Source organism: Anomaloglossus baeobatrachus, chromosome 1 (genome assembly GCF_048569485.1).
Source record: "Anomaloglossus baeobatrachus isolate aAnoBae1 chromosome 1, aAnoBae1.hap1, whole genome shotgun sequence".
NCBI lineage: Eukaryota > Metazoa > Chordata > Amphibia > Anura > Aromobatidae > Anomaloglossus > Anomaloglossus baeobatrachus.
The window spans coordinates 509354090-509381497 of NC_134353.1; the positions used below are offsets into that span (position 1 = coordinate 509354090).

Genomic DNA, 27408 nt, shown 5'->3' on the forward strand with positions numbered 1-27408 from the left:
TGCAGATACCTGTGGTTTTTGCGATACATAATGGTAAAAAAAACGCAGGGACCAACCTGTGGCAAAAACACGGGTGCGGTTTTACCGCAGGTGCGGTATTCTGCCAGAGGGTGCGGATTTTTCTTAAGAAAAGTCAATTTTCTAGTGCGCACATAGTCAGGCTATTTGCACATGTTGCAGTTTGGTTGCAGACAATCTGAAAGTTCTGTCTGGTAAAACGCTCAAGAAAAAAAAAAAATGTGTTTGCAGCAATATGCCACATTTTTTGTTGCATTTTTTTCATGGAATATTGCACCTGACAGGTTCCCTTTAGGTCCGTTTCACACGTCAGTGAAAAACACAGACGTTTTTCACTGGCGTGTAAAACACACACATGTCCCTGCGTGTGCCGTGAATCTCGGCACACGTGGGTTGTCTAAGTGCAATCCGGGCTCCGTTCTCCGTGGCCCGTGATTGCACTTAGAGATTCACTCACCTGCGCCCGCTCCCGCTGTCCATGGTGCTGATCGCTCCCGCGGTGCAGCATCCGGCCGGCGGTGACCCCCGCAGCAGCTGCTTCCGGGTCGGCTGTATCGCGCATAATGAATATGCGCGACAGTAATCACCCAGCTTAGAAGCAGCAGGCTGCACCGGCTGCAGAGGACATCGCTGGAGCCAGGTGAGTTAAAATGTTTATTTTAAAAGCACGTTTTTTTCTGGCACGTGTTTCACGGACCACACCACTGCGTGGTCCGTGGAACATCAGTGATGCCAGAAAAAAATGGACATGTCTCCGTGCAGCAATCACGCACACGCGGGTATGCTGCACGGAGACACGTGCAGTGACAAATCACTGACGTGTGAGCAGACGCATTCATTAGAATGGGTCTGCGTATGTCAGTGATTCTGGTACGTTTAAAAAAAAGCACAAACGTACCAGAATCACTGACGTGTGAAAGGGGCCTTAAGACTATTCCCAAGATGAGCTTTTGGTGAGTTTTTCATGTAGCAGAATTTGTTAACCATTTCTGCACCTAGTATGTAAAATTAAGCTACTTGTGTTGTGTACTTTTTCTTTTTACATACAATTTTATGGTGGCTTTTTTCTACACTGTTTTTTGTCTCTTGTTGGCATGTTACATTTTAAATACAACTGCATTGATTTTGACACTTTCTGGTGTATGGCATTGACAAAACTGCATTGATATACTTTTGTGCAGATTACATGTGTTTCTAAGCAATTCCGCAGAGGAAACACGCTAACTACGCATGTGTATTGCAGATTTGAAACATGCATTTCGGGTCAGTATACACGATGTAAAGAAGAACAGTGGACAGGAGATTTCTATAAATTCTAGTTTTTGATGCAGCAAAAAATATGTAGTCAAAAACTTATGGGCACACAACCTAAGGCCTCCTTTGTGTTAAAATATATTTGAAAAAACAGTACTGGTAACATTATTTTCAATCAATGAGCCATGAATTTGTTATCCGTGTTTTTCCAGTATGGCTTAAATAAAAAAAATGAAAATATATATTACAAATCTTCTTCTATACCTTAGATGTTAAAAACGTACAGCACATGGATGATACACAGATGCTAGCCATGTGCTGTACATGTTTTTCACAGACCCATAGACTTCTTTTGGACCTGGTCATCCGTGCTGCTGAAAAAGAATCAAACATGTCTCTGTGTGGTTCATCTGGACACAGTCCGTGTGAAACCACAGACATGTGGGCAGCACTATAACTTATAATGTGCACTCGTGGAATCCATAAAAAAACAAAACAAAAAAAAAACCCTGAAGCCGCACATACTGGAAGCACAGACATGTGAAGGAGGACTGAAACATACCTAACTGCAATCGCGCAGCCAGGCCCCAATTCATACTGCCCTTTGGGTAACAAATCTGGTGGCTGCATCCCTTTCAATCAAAGCTTTTTGCTAAAAAAAATTCCTGTATACTGTATGTAATTTTATTGTATATTTTAGAAGAAAAAAAAATGATTGCACAGGAGTGGATAGCATTATTGTTCACCAAAGACATTACCACAAACCATATTAATGATTCTTAAAGGGCTAGACGATTTTCAAGAAAATTGTCTCCCCATGTGCAGTTCAGTCTAAAAATGTTTACACGTCCTCCCCAGGTCCAGTACTGGTTTGTATAACAAACTGCCTGGCTAAACGACTTTCATAAAATCGGAAAATTCCTTTGTCTGCGTTGCCGCGATGAGTACTTGGGGAGTGTTTAATGTTGCAGAATTTTTGCACTATTTCTGCACCTATTATGTAAATTAAAGTTACTTGTGGTTTTTAAATGCGTGGTTATGACATTTTGATGCTTCAGTTGGTCTGTCATGTTTTAAATAAAGCTGCTTTGTGTTTGATACTTCCTGGTATTTGGCTTTGACAAAACTTCATATGCGTATTTTATGCGTTTTTAGTGCAGCGGAGGTGCATTTTTCTGCATTATAATGCAAGTCTGTGGGAAAATTCTGCATATGAAACTCAGCATCCCCACAAGAGAAACTGACACTGTGGATGTGAAACAAGCATTGCAGGACAGAACAGGAAGCAGCGTAAAAGAAGCACAGTGAGAATGAGATTTTTAGAAATCCCAACCACTTTGCTGGAACTGTAGATGCTGCGCTTTTGATGCAGCAAGAATATGCGGCCTCAAAAACTCCTCTAAAGCTCACTGTGGGCCCACAGCCTAAGGGCACTTTCATAATGCATTTTCACCTACGTTCACTGGCCCCATCGGGGAATGAGTCCGAACCCTCCTCGCAAAACGTGTTTCAAACGCATATGCCGACGGGGCCATTGGCTATAATGGAGCAGAAGGAGTCAGCGTGTGCTGTGTCTTGCACCATTTTTGGGCATATACGTTTTCTGCAGGCGGACACCTGAACGTAGTCAGTAGATTTTTAATCCCCGGATTCTGGTTCCCATAGACTTGTATGGGTACCAGATTCCAGACCAGAATCGGATTTTTTGCAAGTCCACCCAACTCTAGCAGTATGTGAAGAAAAAAAAAAAACAAAAAACCCCCGGTATGCCTGATTTTCTTTTAGAAATTGAATGAGACCCACCCATTCATCTGTGTGTGTGAAAAAAAATTGGATGCCATAGTATGGTATCCGATTTTTATGGATACATTACAATTCTGTAATATGGGAAACAGTCCTGTAAATTATTAACAGCTGCTACTGTAATAAAACAGATTGCACACAGAAAAAAAATAAAAATTGTCCCACTTTTCTTGAAGAAAATTGGACGGATATTTTATAGTGTCGTGTGACCCTAGACTAAAGGGAATCTATCACCAGGTTATTCCCACCTCATCTGAGAGCAGCATAATGTAGGAGCAGAGACCCTGATTTCAGCTATGCATCACTTATGGGGCTGCTTTTTGTCATTTTGTTAAAATCACTGTTTTTCTGCTGCAAATTTAGCAGTTCTATGAAATCTGAGCTTTTTATAACGCCACCCACACCACTGAATGACAGCTTTCTGTATACATTGTCCATGTAAAAATCAGTGATAGGAGATGGGGGTGTGGATCGCTGCAGGTCAGTGTGGAATAAAAGGTATCCAAAGAATCCAGGGTAGAATGAATGAACGTGATTTTACTCTTAAAGGGAACCTGTCAGGTCCCCTATGCCCTCCAACCCAGCAGAATACAGACCTGTATGCCACAATTCCCTGCCTAACCAGGCCTGTATAATGTTAATCACTAATATGAATGTTTTAAAAACCAACTTATAAACCTTTCTTTTCCTATGCTAATTAGGCTTAACTAGTCGCAGTTGCTTTAGTTTGCCCAGACTAGTCGGCTCTCTTTCCGTGCTATCACGCTCCTGTAGGCGTGATAACACGATTTCCACAAGCCAGCGTCACCGGCAACTCCTGACATATTCACGGCTCATTTTGAATGTGTCAGTACACCTTTGAAGCCGGGTGTATGCTTCCCACCTTCATTAGGCCCACTGCGCATGACCGGAAATTCATAAGGTAGGTATGTGAGCAGTCTTCTGAACTTCCGGTCAAGGACAGTGCATCTAATAAAGCCAGGAAGCGTCCACCATTCTTCTGAGGCACACTGAAGATGATGAAATGAGCCACGTGCATGTGTGAGATAACTAGGAGCTGGCAATGACACCGGTTTGTGGAAATCGTGTTATCACACCCACAGGGGCGTGATAACACTGAAAGAGGGCCGACTAGAGGGCGAGGTTTATAAATGTTTTTTTAAATATTAATATTAGTGAATAGCATTATACAGGGCTGGTTAGGGACAGAATTTGGGCATACAGGTATGAATACTGCTGCTGGGTTGGAAGGCATAGGGGACCTGACAGGTTCCCTTTAATGCATTTCAAAGTATTTGCACCTTCTTCATTAGGAGAAACCACAAAAAGTTGGTTTCTGTTGACGAAGTTATGGATACTTTGAAACACGTTGAGAATAAAACCACTATAATTTATTACAGCCTGGATTCTCTGGATACCCTTTATTCCATACTGACCGGCAGCGAAGCACACCCACATCTCCTACAACTAATCTCTACAAGTTCAATCCAATGGAGAAGCAGCAGATGGATTTATATCTTGTTCCTAAAATTTCTTATATTTTCTCACAATACCAGGTGGAAACTGCTGCATCACCATTTGATGCTGTTGTATGGATAATGTTCTATTGCGCTTTGGTATCCCCACAGCTCTCCTGTAACACATTGTATATGGACATAAAGCTACCAATCAGTGGTGGGGCTATAAAGAGATCATGAATATAGTTTACTACCTTTCCTGGTAGCAAGTTTACTAGCCTAGTGATAATTGCCTACTAATAAAACTTTGATTTTATCAAAACTACAGCTCAAGTAGCAGCCAAGTAAGGGTGCCTTCACACTAAGCAACATCGCTAGCAACATCGCTGCTGAGGCACAACTTGCTAGCGATGAAGAAAAAACAAAAAAGCCAGCACTAAATGTGCACTACAGCACTAAAAATTCCAACTGTACTTATTATAAATTTGAGATTTTTGGCAAAAAATTGCAATTTCTTGAGTCACCCCGCCACTCCACGGCAAATCTCATTTGGGGCAGTCCTAACACTAAAATATTTTTATAAAATGTGCCATACGGCCTCACATATGAATAGTAGAACTGCTCTTAGCAGCACTCACCTGGTCTATTTCAATCCCGTACCCATGACTGAGTCATGGCTGTGGGCGGGACAGGTCCAAGCAAATGCTAAATAAAGGTATTTCAGCTCACCTGCCGACTCCACTGCTGTGATCTCCTGGGTGCACGGATCCGCTGGAAGGTCCAGGCCAGCCAAGGTAATGGGAAAATAGAACGAAGGAAGGAGGGATCCAGCACAAATCCTCGTGGTTAAAAGTAAAAAAACATCCTTTATTTCAAAAATTTAAAAGATCATCAGAGACCCGAAGTAGGGAACATATTTACAGTGGGCGCATAGGCAAACTTTACGTGTTTCGGACTGGGGGGGTAAAAACAACGGAGTCCTTAATCATAAGTGACCTATGCTTAGCTGGAAGCAACTCATATAGGGGAGGAAATGAAATACACACCAGGAAAAAAGGGGGCGGAAGTGAAAAAAGTCCATAGGTGGAAGGAACAAACCAAACCACCTGTACCCACTTCAATTAAGAGACAAAAGGACACTCAACATACATGAGATAGATATATAAATATACAACCATATTGTCATATACAAATAGACATCCAAATGTAGAAAAATCTTAGCCAAAAAATCACATGGGAATAAATGGGTTATAAACAGAAAAGCAAGCCTTCCCTAACCACAGCAAATAAACGAAAATCAATATAAGCTGATAAAAAAATGAACACCATACAACATGATTGTAAGATAAAATCCGACAAAAGGCAAGATAATTAGTAAGTAGAAAAATATATATATACATATATGCGTATAAATAAATATGAATTGTATAAGATGTTGATGATAAAGATGTCAATTTAAATGTCAATCTGAACAAAGGCAAGACCTTATGCATAAAAAATACGGGCATAATAATCCATACTAATATCCCTATGTGGTGATGTAATGCAAATCTAGGAGGGGGGGAGAAACAAAACAAAAAAAAAAAAAAAAATCATGTTACCGACTGTGCAAGCTCTCTTCGCCACAATATTAACTCCCTTAGAAAGAACAGACCTCAATGTAACATCCTGCTCGAGAAGGGGAAGAAACCGCAAAACCGCATCTCTAATGTGGAAAAAATCCACACTATATGGAGTGGAAAAAGTGATCTTCTCTTTATATGTGGTGGGTTTGATGCGATCTAGTAACAAACTGGAACGGGTCCGATTGTCCACAATGGACGATGCTCTATTGATTGTTTGGTTAGAATAGCCTCTGGTTCTCAATCTGTGTTTAATGTGGGAAGCTTCTTTAGAATAAGCTTGATCGGAGGAACAGAGTCTCTTTGCCCGAAAAAATTCTCCCACAGGAAGGTTGAGTAAAGTGTGGGGGATGTGGCAACTATCCGCATGAAGGGATGTGTTGCCACTAATGGGTTTCCTATAGAGAGTGGAACCGATGGTACCAGTAATGGAGTCGCCAAATAGGCAGATGTCTAAAAAAGGTGCTTGCTGTAAATGAACATTTATAGTAAATTTCAAATTTAGACTATTGTTGTTAAAATACAGACTGAGGGCTTCTGCAAACTCATGAGGTGTGCCTTGGTCACGGGTATTACATATCAATAACTGGTCATCGATATACCTGGCATACCAGGAGACCTGATGTAAGAAAGGGTTGGTATCAATGTGAACATAGTGCTCCTCCCAGTATGCCATATAAATATTGGCCAGGGCACAAGAAAAGCTGGCACCCATTGGGCACCCTGAAATCTGGAGATAATAAGAACCATTGAATTGGAAGTGGTTGTGTCTCAAAAGGAACCCAGTGACCATAAGAACGTATTCCTTAAAATGGTCATCTAAAGAACTGTATTTCTCCAAATGGAAGAAAAGGGCCTGTAAGGCTTTATCATGTGGAATACAGGGGTATAATGAGATCACATCACTAGTAATCCAAAATGAATTTGTGGTCCAATTTATTCTATCCAGATTTTGTAGCAAGCTTTTGGTGTCCCTAATATAGCCAGTTGCACGCTTCATAAGGGGTTGGAGGATGTTGTCCACCCAGTCACTGAGATTGCTGGTTAGGGAACCCGTACTGGCCACAATTGGTCTCAAAGGAGGTGGAAAAATGCCCTTATGTATTTTGGGAAGCCCCTGGAACACCGGGCATATAGGTTTGTCAATGAGGAGATAATCATAGGTTTTTTTATTTATGATGCCCCGGTCAAAACCATGTGTCAATATGTTCTGTAACTTGCCCAGGAAAGCAGTCGAGGGATCACTAGATAAACGCCTGTAAGTAGTGGCATCGTCTAAGGCCCCCTTCACACGTCCGTGATACACGTGCGTGTTTGGTCCGTTTCCGTATATACCGGAGACACGGCCAAACGTGCACCAATGTTAATCTATGATTGTGGTCACACGTCCGTTATTTCATTATGTCCGTGTGTGCGTGTCCGTGATCCGTATGTGTTTGCGTTTGGCACGGATGCATGTCCGTTATCTGCACGGAGCACGCACACGTGGACACAATGAAAGTCTATGGGTATGTGCACACACGTTAGTAAACACGTATGCATATACCTATAGTCCGTGTCCGTTTGGTGTTTTTATTTCTAGTGATGTCGGCTATTCTTTCTATTTCTGTGTATGTCGGTCAATCTCCCTGAGTCCGTCGGTCAGTCTCTCTGTCTCTCTGTCGGTCTCTCTGTCTGTCTGTCCCTCTCTCACAGTCTGTCGGTCAGTTTCCCCCCCTCTCTCATACTTACCGTTCCCCGATCTCCGGCGCAGCGCTGCACGGCATTCACACTGCTGCGGCGGCTTTTACTATTTTGAAAAAGCCGGCCGCCCATTAAACAATCTCGTATTCCCTGCTTTCCCCGCCCACCGGCGCCTATGATTGGTTACAGTGAGACACGCCCCCACGCTGAGTGACAGGTGTCACACTGCACCCAATCACAGCAGCCGGTGGGCGTGTCTATACTGTGCAGTAAAATAAATAAATAAATAATTAAAAAAAAACGGCGTGCGGTTCCCCCCAATTTAAAAGCCAGCCAGATAAAGCCATACGGCTGAAGGCTGGTATTCTCAGGATGGGGAGCTCCACGTTATGGGGAGCCCCCCACCCTAACAATATCAGTCAGCAGCCGCCCAGAATTGCCGCATACATTATATGCGGCAGTTCTGGGGCTGTACCCGGCTCTTCCCGATTTGCCCTGGTGCCGTTGGCAAATCGGGGTAATAAGGAGTTATTGGCAGCCCATAGCTGCCAATAAGTCCTAGATTAATCATGTCAGGCGTCTATGAGACACCTTCCATGATTAATCTGTAAGTTACAGTAAAAAAACACACACACCCGAAAAAATCCTTTATTTGAAATAAAAAACACACACACATTCCCTCATTACCAATTTATTAACCCCGACAAACCCTCCATGTCCGGCGTACTCCACGGACCTCCAGCGTCGCGTCCAGCTCTGCTGCATGGAGGTGACAGGAGCAGCAGAAGACACCGCCGCTCCGGTCACCTCCACACAGCAAATGAGTAGCGCGATCAGCTGCTGTCACTGAGGTTACCCGCGGCCACCGCTGGATCCAGCGGTGGCCGCGAGTTACCTGACTGACAGCAGCTGATCGCGCTACTCACCTCATTTGCTGTGTGGAGGTGACCGGAGCGGCGGTGTCTTCTGCTGCTCCTGTCACCTCCATGCAGCAGAGCTGGACGCGACGCTGGAGGTCCGTGGAGTACGCCGGACATGGAGGGTTTGTCGGGGTTAATAAATTGGTAATGAGGGAATTTGTGTGTGTTTTTTATTTCAAATAAAGGATTTTTTCGGGTGTGTGTGTTTTTTTACTGTAACTTACAGATTAATCATGGAAGGTGTCTCATAGACGCCTGACATGATTAATCTAGGACTTATTGGCAGCTATGGGCTGCCAATAACTCCTTATTACCCCGATTTGCCAACGGCACCAGGGCAAATCGGGAAGAGCCGGGTACAGCCCCAGAACTGTCGCATATAATGTATGCGGCAATTCTGGGCGGCTGCTGACTGATATTGTTAGGGTGGGGGGCTCCCCATAACGTGGAGCTCCCCATCCTGAGAATACCAGCCTTCAGCCGTATGGCTTTATCTGGCTGGCTTTTAAATTGGGGGGAACCGCACGCCGTTTTTTTTTAATTATTTATTTATTTATTTTACTGCACAGTATAGACACGCCCACCGGCTGCTGTGATTGGGTGCAGTGTGACACCTGTCACTCAGCGTGGGGGCGTGTCTCACTGTAACCAATCATAGGCGCCGGTGGGCGGGGAAAGCAGGGAATAGGAGATTGTTTAATGAGCGGCCGGCTTTTTCAAAATAGTAAAAGCCGCCGCAGCCGTGTGAATGCCGTGCAGCGCCGGTGATCGGGGATCGGTGAGTATGAGAGAGGGGGGGACACTTCAGTCAATCGGGGGATTAGCAGTCACCGGTGAATCCTTCACAGGTGACCGCTAATCAGTACTCGACACAGACAGAGCCGCGGTATGAGGATGAAGTCGGGTGAAGTTCACCCGAGTTCATTCTCATCGCGCAACTCTGTCTGCTGTCAGCCGACATTTATAAACGACATTGTGCATCACACACACGGACATTACACGTACACATACACGTTAATTCCACACGCACACACGGACGTTCTGCACACAAACACGGCTAGCATACGCAATTCACACAGGTGCCACACGGACCATAAAAACGGACACAAAAACGGGACACGGACCCGAAAAACGGCCCGTAACACACGTGCGTGTTTTTCACGGACGTGTGAAGGGGGCCTAATATGGAGTTTATCTCCCTTTCATAAAGTGAACTGTCCAGTATAACTACTGATCCCCCTTTATCCGCTTTCCGGATCACAATGTACTCATTTTTTTTTTTTTCGGTTTATGTAAATTTATGAATAACACCAAGATCATCACTAATGTTGATAATACAGACTATAGGATCAATTCATTTATTAATTGTGCCACTACTCATGTCGTGTATAAAGCCACATGTTCTATCTGTAGCATGAGTTACATCGGTTGTACATCCAGACCTTTGAGAACCAGGATATCTGAACACACTAGGATAACATCTTGCTTTGAACCGACTAATTCTAATAGTCTTCCGTCACAAAAACGTTCCCTGTCGGGCCTTACCCGACACTTCATGGAACACCATTCAGCGGATTTTTCGTCGCTCACAGTTACTGGCGTTGAGTTTGTTCCCAAGCCATTTCGAGGAGGGGACTGGTTTCAGGCACTTTTGCACACAGAGGCGAAATGGATACTTAAATTAAATACCAGACATCCGCATGGTCTGAATTATCGTTCCGATTTGAGATATATTTTCTGATTATTTATTCTGTCCATTCCCTCCATCATACCCCCTCCCTCTTCCCCCCCCCCTCCCTACCCTGTACAGCACATTATCACATCAGGATTTCTGCATAAATCATCTAGCCCGCATATTTATTTGCGAGATATTGTCATCTTTCAGATTGGCTTTTTTGCCATTGACATTATATGTATTTCACTTATATACATTTTACCTTCACCCTTTTTTTTTTTTTTTTTTTGTTTTGTTTCTCCCCCCCCCCTCCTAGATTTGCATTACATCACCACATAGGGATATTAGTATGGATTATCATGCCCGTATTTTTTATGCATAAGGTCTTGCCTTTGTTCAGATTGACATTTAAATTGACATCTTTATCATCAACATCTTATACAATTCATATTTATTTATACGCATATATGTATATATATATATTTTTCTACTTACTAATTATCTTGCCTTTTGTCGGATTTTATCTTACAATCATGTTGTATGGTGTTCATTTTTTTATCAGCTTATATTGATTTTCGTTTATTTGCTGTGGTTAGGGAAGGCTTGCTTTTCTGTTTATAACCCATTTATTCCCATGTGATTTTTTGGCTAAGATTTTTCTACATTTGGATGTCTATTTGTATATGACAATATGGTTGTATATTTATATATCTATCTCATGTATGTTGAGTGTCCTTTTGTCTCTTAATTGAAGTGGGTACAGGTGGTTTGGTTTGTTCCTTCCACCTATGGACTTTTTTCACTTCCGCCCCCTTTTTTCCTGGTGTGTATTTCATTTCCTCCCCTATATGAGTTGCTTCCAGCTAAGCATAGGTCACTTATGATTAAGGACTCCGTTGTTTTTACCCCCCCAGTCCGAAACGCGTAAAGTTTGCCTATGCGCCCACTGTAAATATGTTCCCTACTTCGGGTCTCTGATGATCTTTTAAATTTTTGAAATAAAGGATGTTTTTTTACTTTTAACCACGAGGATTTGTGCTGGATCCCTCCTTCCTTCGTTCTATTTTCCCAAGCAAATGCTGCATGAAGTAAATAGCCTGTGGACAAGGCCTGATGACTGAATGTGAACAGTCACCAATCGCCAAAATCTAGATTGCTAGCGATGACGCTGTGTGTGACATCCAGCAACAACCTGGCCCCTGCTGTGAGGTCGTTGGTTGTTGCTGAATGTCCTGGGCCATTTTTTAGTTGTTGCTGTCCCGCTGTGAAGCACAGATCGCTGTGTGTGACAGCGACAGAACAACAACTGAATGTGCAGGCAGCAGGAGCCGGCTTCTGCGGACGCTGGTAACCACGGTAAACATCGGGTAACCAAAAAGCCCTTCCCTTGGTTACCCGATATTTACCTTCGTTACCAGCGTCCGCCGCTCTCAGCTGTCAGTGCCGGCTCCCTGCACACGTAGCTGTAGTACACATCGGGTAATTAACCCGATGTGTAGTCTAGCTATGTGTGCAGAGAGCAGGGAAACAGCACTGACAGCTGAGAGCGGCGGACGCTGGTAACGAAGGTAAATATCGGGTAACCAAGGGAAGGGCTTCTTGGTTACCCAATGTTTACCGTGGTTACCAGCGTCCGCAGAAGCTGGCTCCCTGCTTCCTGCACACGTAGCATAGTACAAATCGGGTAATTAACTTGATATGTACTGTGGCTAGGTGTGCAGGGAGCCAGCGCTAAGCGGTGTGCGCTGGTAACCAAGGTAAATATCGGGTTGGTTACCCGATATTTACCTTAGTTACCAAGTGCAGCATGCTTCCACGTGTAGCGACGCTCCAGCGATCCCTGCCAGGTCAGGTTGTTGGTGGGATCGCTGGAGCGTCACTTAGGGTATGTGCGCACGTTGCGTACTAGCCCAGCACCGTGAATGATGCGCTTCAGAACGCAGCTGAAAAGCTCCGTTCTGAAGCGCATGGTGCCGGCGAGAACGTGCGCTCTGCCTGCAGCTCCTGCCATAGACAGAGCAGGACCTGCCGGCAAAGCGCACGGAAGAAGTGACATGTCACTTCTTTTTGCGCAGCGCTTCGGCAGTAGCCAAAGCGCTGCGCTCTAAAACGCCACGTGCGCACGGCCCCTGCACAATCTCCATAGACTGTGCAGGGGACGCAGGACGCATGCAGTTACGCTACGCTACAAAGCGCAGCGTAACTGCATGAATTTACGCAACGTGCGCACATAGCCTTAGTGTTTCAGCTCACCAGCGACCTCCTAGCAACTTACCAGCGATCCCTATCAGGTTGTATCATTGTTGGGGTCGCTGGTAAGTTGCTTAGTGTGACTGGGCCTTAAGTGACACATCACTGAAATCAATTCTGTTTATATATTATGCTGCGTTCAGATTAGCAAAAAACATTCTGAAAATATCCTGCATTGTATGACAAGTGCTGCTCAGTTTGATGGGAGTTGTCAAGAACATGACAAACTGTGCCTGGTAACACAAATCTCTGCCTTTGATTGATACCTCTTAGGGATAGCCTCAGAGGATCACAGGGCAGAATCACTTGTGCACCAATCTTCTTGTCAACAGCACAAATGCAAGAATTCAATCAGCGGAGGAGCAATGGTTCCAGGCATTAGGAGAGGTGTAAAGCAAAGTCCAGTTGGGGTGGAATAAGAAAATTTAAAGTACAAATTAGGGATTCATCTGGTCCCAACAAAATTATCTGGTTTGGCTGACAATCTAATGGGTATGACTACCTTTACTTGCTTGCTGCAGTAGTCCCAGCAGAAGGCCAGACAAGTGAAACAATTGTAGCATTTCTACACACACTATTGTTTTGAGGTTATAAATAGGGTTATAAAGATAATAAATGGTAAGATTCTGGTGGCACAAGCTTTTATGTTTCCATGATTGCAGCTACTAAATCTCAGTTATTCAATAATATGCAATCAAGTTCTTTTCCCTGTTCAGTTTTTATCCAAATCTGTCCCAGGATGTTGTGTGACTGCAATCTGACATTGTGGGTTTCCAGCACAGTACTGAGTATTGCCAGTCTAAATAGGAAACTTATTATTGCACTTCCTTACCAGGTCATCGTTGCAGATTTCAAAACTTTGCATCCATGCAAGAAATTTAGCTCATTTGATTGTAAGGCTGGATTACTATAATGGCAAAAGGGTGGGGTTTCATTTGGTTATTATAGAAGACTATCAGTATTTGTGGAGTTTCTTACCTCAGTATTTGAAAGGCAAAACCAGGAGTGGGTAATAAATACAGGAGTGGTGCACGTGTTTCTATTATACTTTCCTCTGCCTGTTCCACTCCTGGTTCTGGTGCACAAATACTGAGGTAAAAATTCACTAAGTACTGAGTGTGTGTGCACATGGCCAAAGGAAGGCCAAGGCAAAGTGTGACCCATGGGCCACATCTGTCCATTAGGCTGTTCCTTGACAACCAGCAGACAGAATAGCAAAGAGATTGGAAACAGTAGCCCATTGATCGCCCCGACCTGGTGTCAGATAGGGGAAGCAAAAACGTGGTGACAAATTCTCTCAGAAAGCAGCATAATATAGAGACAGAGACCCTGATTCCAGCGATACATCACTTACTGAGCTGTTGGCTGTCATTTTGATAAAATCAATGTTTTCTCTGCTGCAGATCTAGCAGTAAGGATACGGTTCCACTTGAGTTTTGCACGGACAAGTGCAATCCAATAAAGCATCGGATTGCACTCTCAGTGGGGCAGTGTTCATCTGCGATTGAATTATTCAAGCCATATCGGCCTGAGAAATGAATCGCAGCATGCTGCGTTTAGCAGCGAGTCTAGGCTCAAGCACCCCCATACAAGTCTATGGGAGCGTGTGAACATCGCATTGCACTCACATGTCATCCGACTGCAGTGCGATGTACGCAGAGACAGACAACAGAGGAGATGGGAGAAAGTGCTCCCTCCCTCTCCTCTGCAGCTGTGATACGATCGTAACACAGTCGCATGACCCTCGGCTGACGCTCGCAGCAGAGGGTCATTAGCATATCGCTTCCAATGCTCTCGCATCAGAAGCGGTACGCAAGTGGAACTGTGCGCTTATACAGAGCTCATGAATATGCTGGACTACCTGGCACCAGGCCAAGTAGTCCTCGAAAGATAAAATCACTGTTTAATCAGCAGTAGATTATCAAAACTACACTAAGCAGTCTAATAAGTAACATCGCTGAAATCAGGATCTCTGCCCCTACATTATGTTATGCTGCTCTCAGATTAGGTGGTAAGAACCTAGTGACACATTCCCTTTAATTTCACCGGTATCTAAATCCTCAGGATGCAGATACTGGTAAACAGAGCATGAGGCCCTTGGCTACATCTTCCACCATTCTTCTTGTGCGGCTAAAGTCACAGGTAGAGTTGAGCAAGTACCTAACTATTCGTACTCGCTATACTTATGAGTACTGTCTAATATTCGCGTATTTGTTCAGAAAAGTGCGTGTAATGGGAAAAACTCGCAAAGTAACGAGTAACCCGAATGCCACACTATTTGCTACTCGCACGAAAAGTACAGCATTCGGGTTGTTACTTTGTGAGTTTTTCCCCATTGACTTGCATTGTACACGTTATTCGAAACAAATAGGTGAGTAGTAGTCAATATTCGTTATGAGTATAGCGAGTACTAAAAGTTAAGTACTCACTCAACTCTAGTCACAGGGCGTTATGACTCACACGTGGATCGCATCAGACTGGCCATTGGCTCGCCTGACTTGAGCATGTCAGCATGTATTTCTATGCAGTAGACACATTCAGATCAGGAGAGCCAATGCCCAGTCCGGGGGATGCTCACGCAAGTCAATGGCTGCGTGACACCAGTCTGAGACTGAGACACAGCGCAGCAATGATGTGACTAGATCACGCCTGCTATGTATAGTCTCAGTCTGCACACAGCAAGACTGATGTAGGACGATAGGAGAGGAGATTCATATTTTTTCATTTACTTGTGGGGTGAATATATGAGACCATCCACGCTGTTTGCGGGGAGCTGTTGGGCCATGATACTGTGGTGGGACCATTATTCTGAGTGTGGTGGGAGGATGCTGTAGTGGGGACAGCTGTTGATCAAGGTAAAAGACGGAGTTTATATATAATAAAAATAAACTTTATATTCAGCAGGATGTTATATGGTTTCGATTAGGTGCTACTGATAAGAATATGTGTTACAATAAGCCCTATAGTAACATGTATTAGCTGTCGCAGCTAGTCAACAGACTTGATTCTGCAGAATTAATTCCTGCCTATTGGTTCGGTCGTCCTGTCCAGTCCTGGTGTCATGTGGGACCTCCGGAAAATTAATTGCCCACCGCCGCTATAATACTTATTTCTACACAAGCATGCCCTCACAAATTCTTAATAATGACAACATAACATATTTCAGTAAACACAAAATTCGATCATTTTAACGACCGTAGGCACGTCACAATTTCTTCGAGCCATGGTAATTCGTAGTAAACCATGTGACCTTGACCGAGTCTTTGCCTATATTGTGAGCTGGCACAAACAGCATGGCAAGGGGATAATAATCCTCTGTGGCATGTCACGCACCCACAGCTCTGTTACCAGCCAATGACATGTTTATAGAACAGCTCCTAATGAGCTTCATATACCATGATAAGGATGGTATACACCAGTAATGGGTGTGATTGGCATCTCCTGCCCACTGAGGTAAAATACATGGCGTTATATACAAGTAATGGAAGCTTTAGGGAAGGGATACAAGTAATGAAACATTCAAGGACTAGTTAAAAGATGTACTCAGAGACAGGGGGAAAGAAATATCAAGGACTAGGCACATGGAGGGTGTGATAGGGGACTACAGGGAGCAGCCACAAGGCACAGTGCATGGAGGGGAGAGGACGCCGCCCGGGCTTGGTTTGCACAGTCATTTTGTGCTGACAGGCTGCCTTTAGCACAAGGGAGATGGCAGACAAAGGCGCTGAGGGGGGAGGAAGGCAGCCGAATGCAAAGGAAACCAGGCAGCGCCATGCCGGGGCACATTCACACACGGTGAGCAGGGCAAAATGGAGGCTGGAAGGCGGGCACTGCAGCTGTCACCACAGAAGGAGCCCGACAGCACGACATACTCAACATGGAGAGCGAGGAGGAAGAGGACAACATGGCGATGTCTCCTCCACGGAGGAAATGCTGGATTAGCCCGACATAACCCGCAGTAACAGAGCTGGGCGGGGATGTAGTCTCCACACAGTGACGGTTAATGCATTTATTTCTCTGTGATTTAGACCCTTCACATTCTCCTCCCCTCAGCTCTGCTGCGCTTTCCCGCCCGACTCGCTGAGAAAGAGGAGGGGAACATGTCGCCCGGACACAGAGGCGGCAGAGTACTGGGCGGACGGTCAGGAAATAAGACTACAAGCCAGCCCCATCGTACGCCGTAATGGCAGCAGCGCTGTGGGCCACGCTGGGTGATACACAATGGGCGCTTCACCACAGAGGGCACACTTCGTATGGCCACTTCTGCCATGTTACCTCACGGCCGTGTCTCTCAGCGGAGTCACGTGACACCGCTTATATATTTGTCCGTTGGCAGCAACTTTCCAGTGGACTTTCCGTCCGCCCGTGTGAGCGGCATACGGTGAATGCGCGCCTTTCCCGAGGGCCATAACCGTCTCTTCGCCATAGTTAACCGAGCCTGCAGTTCTGTGAGGAGACTCCTCACGGCTCCACCATAACACGCAGGGTGGAAACAACTCCTCACCACTTATTTCTGAGACCTAGAAGGACGGTCAGGTAATGCACAACATGGCTACCGGTCTGGCAGCTACAGAGTGAAGAGTAGAGGAAAAAAAAATAGAAGAACTTCAAACTTTGCAAACCAATGAAACCTTCCAGCTAAGCCTAATTTTCCATGCCGCCATCCTGCCTCCTCCCCTCACTCTGAATAAGCACCTTCCTGGCTATAGGTATAAGGGAATCACATAGGCGCAAAGTTTAGCACGGCCAATGGCATAGGCGGTGTAATGTGGCGAGCTGCCAGGCACTTCCAGGGACATGACACAGAGAAGTGCTCAGGTGCTAGCGAGCCATGTGCCACTGGAAGGTGCCTGGCCAGCAAGGCACGAGTAATAAAGAGCAGCTTACATCAGTCGGCGTCCTGTTCCTGAGCTCCAGGTGAATTCTTTTTTTCATGTCCATCTTCTCGCTTTTCTCTTGAGTCGTTCGTCCCTTGCGCTCTTGTCTATGGCTCTGTGATCTATCTGTCTCCCCCCGTCCTGGCTGGCTTTTCTAGGTGATCCAGCCGAGAAATAAAAGTTTCAAAGGGAGGAGAGGTGGGAGACTGCAAAGCAAAAGAGCAGTCCGAGGTGTCCTTAATGGAGGCAGGGAATCTGAGCGCTCTCTGTATAGGAAACGTGTGGAAGCTGCTGAGACCAAACGCCAAGTTACTCACAAGAGCGAGGAGGAGAAACCATGGAGGGAAAAAAAAGGCACTGAAAAAAAAGACATTGATACTGCTGCCCCCCGTGGTCACAGGCGGTATTGCAGGCTGAGCAAGCAAATGCTGCAGCAAACAGCAGAAAGCGACACCACAAAAAAACAGGCTTGCATAAGAAAGCTACTGGGAGGAAGACACGGCATTTTACAGCGGTTACATCGCGCTGTCTTCACTGTACATCTATTTCACCTGATCCTCATAGCTATAGCATCACATTACTGCTCTTACAAGCCCCAGCCCTAGGGCCAGAGAGCTGAAAGGAGTGGCTCACATCCCCTGCCTTACAATTCTTATGATTGCAAGTTTTCCTGGTCCCTATATGTGAAAATTAGGCTTATATAATGGCTCTACTAGAAGTTTAGTAAAGCAGGTTACCAGGTCATGCTAGTATTCTCAGTTGGGTTACTGGCTGCCAGATTTAGTACAATGTGATGATCATCAACCAGTATGCTTCACCACTGATATCCTCACCATGGCCCTACCGTAGTAATCTTCACTTATGAGATCATCTGAAAACCCCATTATCCCCATGGCCATATCATATTAATCTTATGAGACCATTTTAAAACCCCATTATCCCCATGGCCATATCATAGTAATCTTATGAAATCATTTTAAAACCCCATTATCACCACGGCCATTTGAAAACCCAATTTTTATACAGCTATATAGTGTGTGTGTGTGAATTTTCAGTTTTTGTGATTTTTCTCTATAGGTATATTTTTGAGTACAATGTAAATTGTTCTTTTAGGGTATGTGCGCACGTTGCTTTTTACCTGCTTTTTACCTGCTTTTTTGCTGCTTTTTCTTCTGCGCTGTTTAATGCCAAAATGGATGTGTTCTTCTCTTCAAGCAAAGTATGGGAATTTGGGTTTCTTGTTCACACTATGTTGTTCAAAATGCTGCCTTTTTGTGGCAGAACTTTGGTCAAAAACTCAGCTTTTCAAAGAAGCAACACGTCAATTGTTTTTGCCATTTGGGTTTTGCACTGCAAAGCTGAGTTTTTGACCAAAGTTCTGCCACAAAAAGGCAGCATTTTGAACAACATAGTGTGAACAAGAAGCCCAAATTCCCATAGACTTTGCTTGAATAGAAGAACACATCCATTTTGGCATTAAACAGCGCAGAAGAAAAAGCAGCAAAAAAGCAGGTAAAAAGCAACGTGCGCACATACCCTTATTCTGTAAACTACTGACATGTCTCCGAATTTCCAAGCAAAATTTTTTTTTTTTATATATTTTCTGAAAATAGTTTATAGAATAAAAAACAATTTACATTTTACTCTAATATATAAAGCTGAATGTATGTATGTCCGCTAAAGGAATCCGCACCGTCGCATTTACAATCACAAAATTTTGCACAGACTCCTCATGTGACTCAGGGAACATCATAGACTATGTTTTGATGGGAAAATATAACACCGCGCTTTACAGTTACACTCCAAAAAAAACCTGCCTCCATTAAAGTCAATGGAGCTGGTTCCAAGACACAGGTTATTAATAGCAGCTGTGATTGGTTGCTATAGGAATGAAAGACATTCATAGTTTAACAAGTTTATGTGTGAGGTAATATATCGGTGGGGAGTCAGATAGAGACAGACACAGATTGGGAAAGAGACACACCTGGGAAAGAGGCAGATAGGGAAAGAGACAGAGACTGAGACAGAGAGAGAGACACAGAGACAGTTACTATCCTGGACAACGCCGGGTACTACAGCTAGTATACCTATAAAGAGAAAAAAATCAGAAAAACTGAAAATTTGGAAGTAGTCGCTTAATTTTTGCAAGAGCTGTATAATAGTATAATTTATAGTATAAAAATAATTTTAAAAAATGATGTAGCACTCCGCGGTATTTTTGATTTTCAGCGCAGATAAAGCGGACGGCTACTCCCATTTGCCTGGCTTTACCTTGGCTGGCAATTAAAATATAGGAAAGTCCACTATTTTTTTTTTTATAATTATTTAAAAAAAATAACTAAAAAAAAAATGTGTGGGGTCCCGCTGTGTTTTGATTGCCAGTCAGGTAAAACCAGGCAGCTGGGGGCTGGGATTCTCCGCTGCCGCTCCTGGAAATGGCGCATAGTTTCTTAGCGCCTTTTCCAGGTGCTTTACCCTGATGGCAGTGGCAGCTGGGTAATAAAGGGGTTAATACCAGCTTTGTATTCTCAGCTGATACTAAGCCCGAATTTCATGGTGTCACACCAAATTAGACATGGCCACCATGAATTTCTAGTAAACGGTAAAAAGAAAAATAGCACATAGAAATTTTTTTTTATTACAAATATAACAAAAAAAATTTAGAGACTCCATCTTTATTATAAAAAAAATCCTTAGCCCGACGTAGTCCACAGGTAAAGCAATGTCAGCTCTGCTTCATCGTTATGTAATGACAAGCGTCTATACCAGTGATGGTGAACCTTTGGCACACTTGCCAGACAGATGCAATCGCGCTAGCAGTTCGCATTTGTGTTGGAGCGGAGGAGACTTTTCTCCTCGGTCCGATACTCCTCTCCTAGGCCGCAGACCTGTTGCCTACGATACACTGAGAGCGTCATTAAGTAGCGCCGTCGCATAACATCTTGTGGAAGCGTTATGATGTCTTGTTACCGCGCGGCATCTGAGGGCCCAGCGGCGCGCAATGGTAGAGCAGGTGTGGAAAGGTGAGTATGTTTTTTGTTTTTTTTGTTATAAACTGTATGCGTCTGTACCAGAATGGGGGTAAATGCTAGGATGGAGGAACATAAAAGGGATGTGGAACATACTAGGATGGGGCCTATATAAGCATGGGAAACACGTAAGTATGGAGCACACTTAAGCATGGGGCACATGTAAGCATGGGGCACATGTAAGCATGGGGTACAATTACCAGGATATTTACCAGGATGGGGTACAATTACTAGGATGGGGTAAAATTACCAGGATGGAGGACATTTACCAGGATTGGGTACATACCGGGATGGAGGACATTTACCAGGATAATTACCAGGATGGGGGACATATAAAGATGGAGGACATACCAGGATGGGGGGACATTTATCAGGATGAAAAACATTTACCAGGATGGGGTACAATTACCAAAATGGGGGACATATAAGGATGGGGAACATACCAGGATGATGGGGTACATTTAAAGGATGGGGTACGTTTACCAGGATGGAGGACATTTACCAGGATGGGGTACATTTACCAGGATAATTACCACAATGAGTTACATTTACCAGGATATTGTATGTTTACCAGGATTGGGTGATATACCAGGATGGGGAACATTTACCATGATATTTACCAGGATGGGGTACATTTAGCAGGGTGGGCAACATACAAAGATGGGGTACATTTACCAGGATATTTACCAGGTTGGGGTACATTTACCAGGATGGGGAACATACAAAGATGTGGGATATTTACCAGGATAGAGGACATTTACAAGGATGGGGAACATACTAGGATGGGGTACATACACAGATGGGGGACATTTACCAGGTTGGGGGACATATTTACCAGGAAGTGGCCCAGAAAGAGGGACATTACTGCATAATGAAGGGGGATGGAAGCAACTCATATGTCTTTATGGAATTTAGAGATGTTCAGACTTTGAAATGTAGATGTGGATTTCAGGGTCGAATCTTATTGCAAGCCATGCTAAAATCTGTCTATCTATCTATCTATCTATCTATCTAATATTCTGCATTTTTTTTCATAATGATCAATCCAACTGCTGTGTCTGATTAGGGCAGTGATAGTGGCTCAGCTTCAATGTGTGCTAAGCATGCATGAGCATGATGCCCCGCTGCTGAAGAGAAGAGAAGACGGCAAAGGTAAGTTTAAAATCAATTAGTTGTTTACATAATAGAATTAGTTACAGTTAGGTCCAGAAATATTTGGACAGTGACACAATTTTCGCGAGTAGGGCTTTGCATGCCACCACATTGGATTTGAAATGAAACCTCTACAACAGAATTCAAGTGCAGATTGTAACGTTTAATTTGAAGGTTTGAACAAAAATATCTGATAGAAATTGTAGGAATTGTACACATTTCTTTACAAACACTCCACATTTTAGGAGGTCAAAAGTAATTGGACAAATAAACCAAACCCAAACAAAATATTTTTATTTTCAATATTTTGTTGCGAATCCTTTGGAGGCAATCACTGCCTTAAGTCTGGAACCCATGGACATCACCAAACGCTGGGTTTCCTCCTTCTTAATGCTTTGCCAGGCCTTTACAGCCGCAGCCTTCAGGTCTTGCTTGTTTGTGGGTCTTTCCGTCTTAAGTCTCGATTTGAGCAAGTGAAATGCATGCTCAATTGGGTTAAGATCTGGTGATTGACTTGGCCATTGCAGAATGTTCCACTTTTTTGCACTCATGAACTCCTGGGTAGCTTTGGCTGTATGCTTGGGGTCATTGTCTATCTGTACTATGAAGCGCCGTCCGATCAACTTTGCGGCATTTGGCTGAATCTGGGCTGAAAGTATATCCTGGTACACTTCAGAATTCATCCGGCTACTCTTGTCTGCTGTTATGTCATCAATAAACACAAGTGACCCAGTGCCATTGAAAGCCATGCATGCCCATGCCATCACGTTGCCTCCACCATGTTTTACAGAGGATGTGGTGTGCCTTGGATCATGTGCCGTTCCCTTTCTTCTCCAAACTTTTTTCTTCCCATCATTCTGGTACAGGTTGATCTTTGTCTCATCTGTCCATAGAATACTTTTCCAGAACTGAGCTGGCTTCATGAGGTGTTTTTCAGCAAATTTAACTCTGGCCTGTCTATTTTTGGAATTGATGAATGGTTTGCATCTAGATGTGAACCCTTTGTATTTACTTTCATGGAGTCTTCTCTTTACTGTTGACTTAGAGACAGATACACCTACTTCACTGAGAGTGTTCTGGACTTCAGTTGATGTTGTGAACGGGTTCTTCTTCACCAAAGAAAGTATGCGGCGATCATCCACCACTGTTGTCATCCGTGGACGCCCAGGCCTTTTTGAGTTCCCAAGCTCACCAGTCAATTCCTTTTTTCTCAGAATGTACCCGACTGTTGATTTTGCTACTCCAAGCATGTCTGCTATCTCTCTGATGGATTTTTTCTTTTTTTTCAGCCTCAGGATGTTCTGCTTCACCTCAATTGAGAGTTCCTTAGACCGCATGTTGTCTGGTCACAGCAACAGCTTCCAAATGCAAAACCACACATCTCTAATCAACCCCAGACCTTTTAACTACTTCATTGATTACAGGTTAACGAGGGAGACGCCTTCAGAGTTAATTGCAGCCCTTAGAGTCCCTTGTCCAATTACTTTTGGTCCCTTGAAAAAGAGGAGGCTATGCATTACAGAGCTATGATTCCTAAACCCTTTCGCCGATTTGGATGTGAAAACTCTCATATTGCAGCTGGGAGTGTGCACTTTCAGCCCATATTATATATATAATTGTATTTCTGAACATGGTTTTGTAAACAGCTAAAATAACAAAACTTGTGTCACTGTCCAAATATTTCTGGACCTAACTGTAAATTGATATTTTGGCACTTCGCAAAAAAATGTGGGGTTTGGGTTGCAGTTTGGGCACTCGGCCTGTGAGAGGTTCGCCATGACTGGTCTATACAGAGCCAGAAGCAGGCTGACACTGAGGGTATGATTCCACTTGCGTATGACTCGTGCAGTCTCGCATCAATATCACCCGCACGGCGTGACACTCCTGACAGGATCGCCTCAGCTGCATGGAAATACATGCAGCTGACCCGCTCCTGTCGGGAGAGTGTGCACCGTGCCGGGTGATGCGATGCGATGCGAGACTCGCACAGTGACAGTCAAAGTTTAATCAAGTCCATGGATGCCATGGACTCGGGTGAACCCTGACTTCACCGCGAACACGGCCGAAAATAGCCGAAGCCTGCCGAGTGACAAGCAGTGCAGTGAATACCCCCGGAAGTTAACAGAACCTTCCATGACGTCATAGCCAATGTCTGTACAACATTCACACCAGACTGGTTACATGGCTATCATGTCATGGAAGGTCCTGTAGTCATTGGTGGTTACCCAGTCGCATAGCAATGATCGCATGCGGAAGCAGAAGCGGCCGGGAGACAGTCTGCAGGACGCGTCACAGGACCAGTAAATATAATCATAATTTTTTTAATAATGTGCTTTTTTTTTTTACAGCCCCTGGACACGAACTGTAACACGAGCTTCCCAGGAAAGCTCACGTTTGGGATCGTGTGCACGAACACGGTACGGACCCCGAACTTTACAGTTCAGGTTTGCCCATGACTAGTTTTGATGCCATTTTACTGCAGTTTTCTGCCAGAAGATGCAAATATGATGAAGAAATCTGTTGAAGATATTTCAGCACCTGGTGCAGGAATTTGATGTATAAATTTCAGCACCAAATCTGCATCTCCTGGCAAAAAAACACAGTTTAGGTGCGGTTTTCTGCCAGGAGATGGAAATTTGGTGCTGAAATGTCTGCACCAGATTTCTGCACTAAATTTGCATCTCCTGGCAGAAAACCGCAGTGAAACAGCATCAAAATCGTGGTTTTGTGTGGTTTTCTGCCAGGAGATACAGATTTGGTGATGGAGTCTATACACCAAATCTGGCAAAAAAACGCATCAAAACTGCATCGCGTTTTGATGCATTTTTTTTTGCAGGCGATGCAGTATTGGTGCAGGGATTTGGTGTATAAATTCCAGAACCAAATCTGCATCTCAGGGCAAAAAAACCCTGCAGTTTTCTGCCAGTAGATGCAGGTCTCATTGAACTCAATTAGTTCAACTGAGGTGAGGTCACTGAGTTCAATGAGTTTACCTGAGGTAAGTTTACCTTCGATCATGGGTGGGGTACCATGGGAACCTCCAGCTGTGACTGCAGGTAGACACGGTGATGTCACCGTTCACAGCTGTGACTCCGTCAGTGTCTGTCTGAAGCCGCAGCGGGCGGTCATGTTCTCTAATGTGCCTGCACACTGCCATTTCAGTATGTAGCAGAGCCGGGATCGTCATGGAATATTGTGGTGTGGATTACATCAGACCTGGGTGTTTTGGGGATTAATAAATTCGAGAAACAAAGGGTGTTGTTTTTTTTGTGTTTGTTTTCTATTTTTTAAAAAAATGATTTTTCTCTATGTTTTGTGCTTTAGTTCTTTTGACTTACAGGGTTAGTAAGAGGAAAGTCTTATAGACTCCTCCCCAATAACTAACCTTGGGCTTGATGACAGCTGGGATTTTTTGAAAAATCACAGCTATCATTAACCTCTTACATTACCCCAATTGTCACTGCACCAGAGCAATAAGGATGAGCTAGGTAAAGCGCCGGAATTGTTGCATCTAATGGGGTCTCTTGTATTTTAATACACAGCCAAGAAAACGCACACAGCTGGGGGCTACAGCCTCTAGCCATCTGTTTTATCAGTGCTTGGTATCAATACACAGGGGACCCCACGCCAAATGTTTTCTTTATTTATTTTTTTGCAGTCAGACACTGTCACAGGCTGGGGGCGCATCTGACTATTCATTTTTTTAAATTTAGTTTTACACCACTATAGGGTGTGTGATTCCAACCAATCACAAATGCTTTCACAAAGAATGGGGGTGCAGTTTGACTGCAGTCAATCACAGACGCAGGAACTGACGATGGACGGCGAAAGCAGTGAATATGCATAAGAGCTAATGATCAGCCGTGGGGAAGATCGGAAAGTATAATTTTCCTGCTTTGTTCCTTATTTTCTTTTTTTTGATGCTCCCCTAGCCCTCACTAACACCATTTTATAGCACATAAGTTTGGGTTACTAAGACGTATATGTGGTTCGGCATCCGGGGTCAAGTTCAGCTGCCAAACCTGATTTTATTTTTAGCCCGTACTGGTTCAGCATGCCGAATATCCACAGGTTCGCTCATCACTAATTGTGTCCACTGTATCCTAGTAGTGATGAGTGAGCACTAAAATGCTCAAATGTATGCTCGAGTGCTCGGAACTCAAATTGAGCAGATTAGGCTCAACTCAAGTAATGAGTAAAATGGAAGTTTTTGGGAGACCAACCCCCAGGAAGGTTGGAGGGGTAGGAAAATCGCTGAAGTGGATGGAAATAGCTCTCAAATGGAATGGCAACAGCATGGAGAAAATGCCGGGATGCATCTCTGACTCCCAGGTCGCTGCTGGGAACAATGTTGTCAAAGTATTAGGCTGTGTGCACATGTTGCATTTTAATTGCTGTTTTTTTATGTGTTTTTGAGTGCAGATTTGTCACAAAAGCTGAGGAGAATCCAGATGCCAGCAAAGTCAATGAGAATACTGAAGTGACATGAACACGCTGCTTATTGGTGAATTGTAGATTTGGTACAGAAAAAAATCTGCAGCATGTCAATTCTTTCTGCGATTTTGCAGTGTATTTTCACTCATTTACTTAAGCCAGCTTTACACCTTACAATTAGGTGTGCGATCTCGTATGCGATGTGACACGCCCAGGTCGCATATGCGATTTCATGAGATCGCACGTAGGTCGTTCATTTGCTGTCACACGTGCGTTAGTAGTCTGTTAAATTGATCAATTTTGTGTGCGATCCTTTAGATCATGTGTTCTGTGACGTATGCATTGGGCACCCTTTTTTTTTTTATTGACTTGCCAAGCATGTGTAATGTGTAGGGATGCGTTTTTACTATGTCATCTGCCATTCAGCTCTGCTACATGGCCGCTAACAGCAGACACAGACAGCCATGTAGCAGAGCTGAATGGCAGATGACAGCAGACACAGAAAGAGCCGCACGATCAGAATGAACTCGGGTTAACTTTACCCGACTTCATTGTCATGCTGCGGCTCTGTCTGTGTCGCGTCCTGATTAGCGGTCACCAGTGAAGGACTCACCGGTGACCGCTAAACTCCTGAGTAACTGAATTAAGCAGCCCTCTCTCATATGCTTACCGATCACCGGCGCGGCGCTGCACAGCATTCACACTGCTCCGGCGGCTTTTACTATTTTGAAAAAGTAAATTAAACAAACAATCATTAAACAATCTCGTATTACCTGCTTTCCCAGCCCACCGGCGCCTATGATTGGTTGCAGTGAGACACGCCCCCACGCTGAGTGACAGGTGTCTCGCTGCACCCAATCACAGCAGCCGGTGGGCGTGTCTATACTGTGCAGTGAAATAAATAATTAAATAATTAAAAAAAACGGCGTGCGGTCCCCCCCAATTTTAAAACCAGCCAGATAAACCCATACGGCTGAAGGCTGGTATTCTCAGGATGGGGAGCCCCACGTTATGGGGAGCCCCCCAGCCTAACAATATCAGCCAGCAGCCACCCAGAATTGCCGCATACATTAGATGCGACAGTTCTGGGACTGTACCCGGCTCTTCCCGATTTGCCCTGGTGCGTTGGCAATCGGGGTAATAAGGAGTTATTGGCAGCCCATAGCTGCCAATAACGCCTAGATTAATCATGTCAGGCGTCTCCCCGAGATACCTTCCATGATTAATCTGTAAG

The 27408-nt window shown here is 44.2% G+C and overlaps 1 protein-coding gene across 3 annotated transcripts in view; it reads right to left on the reverse strand.

Annotated features, from left to right (window-relative positions):
• ANP32B (acidic nuclear phosphoprotein 32 family member B) overlaps positions 1-17912 on the reverse strand; it is a 67471-nt gene extending 49559 nt beyond the window's left edge. For 2 of the 3 annotated variants that reach the window (XM_075316083.1, XM_075316078.1), the window contains exon 1: positions 17570-17908. In XM_075316083.1, the coding sequence (XP_075172198.1) occupies positions 17570-17623 (54 nt within the window). In that variant the 5' untranslated portion in view covers positions 17624-17908. Of the gene's footprint in view, positions 1-17569 lie in introns of all 3 variants that reach the window. The other variant, XM_075316087.1, reaches the window with a different exon arrangement.
• Positions 17913-27408: the final 9496 nt, after the last annotated feature.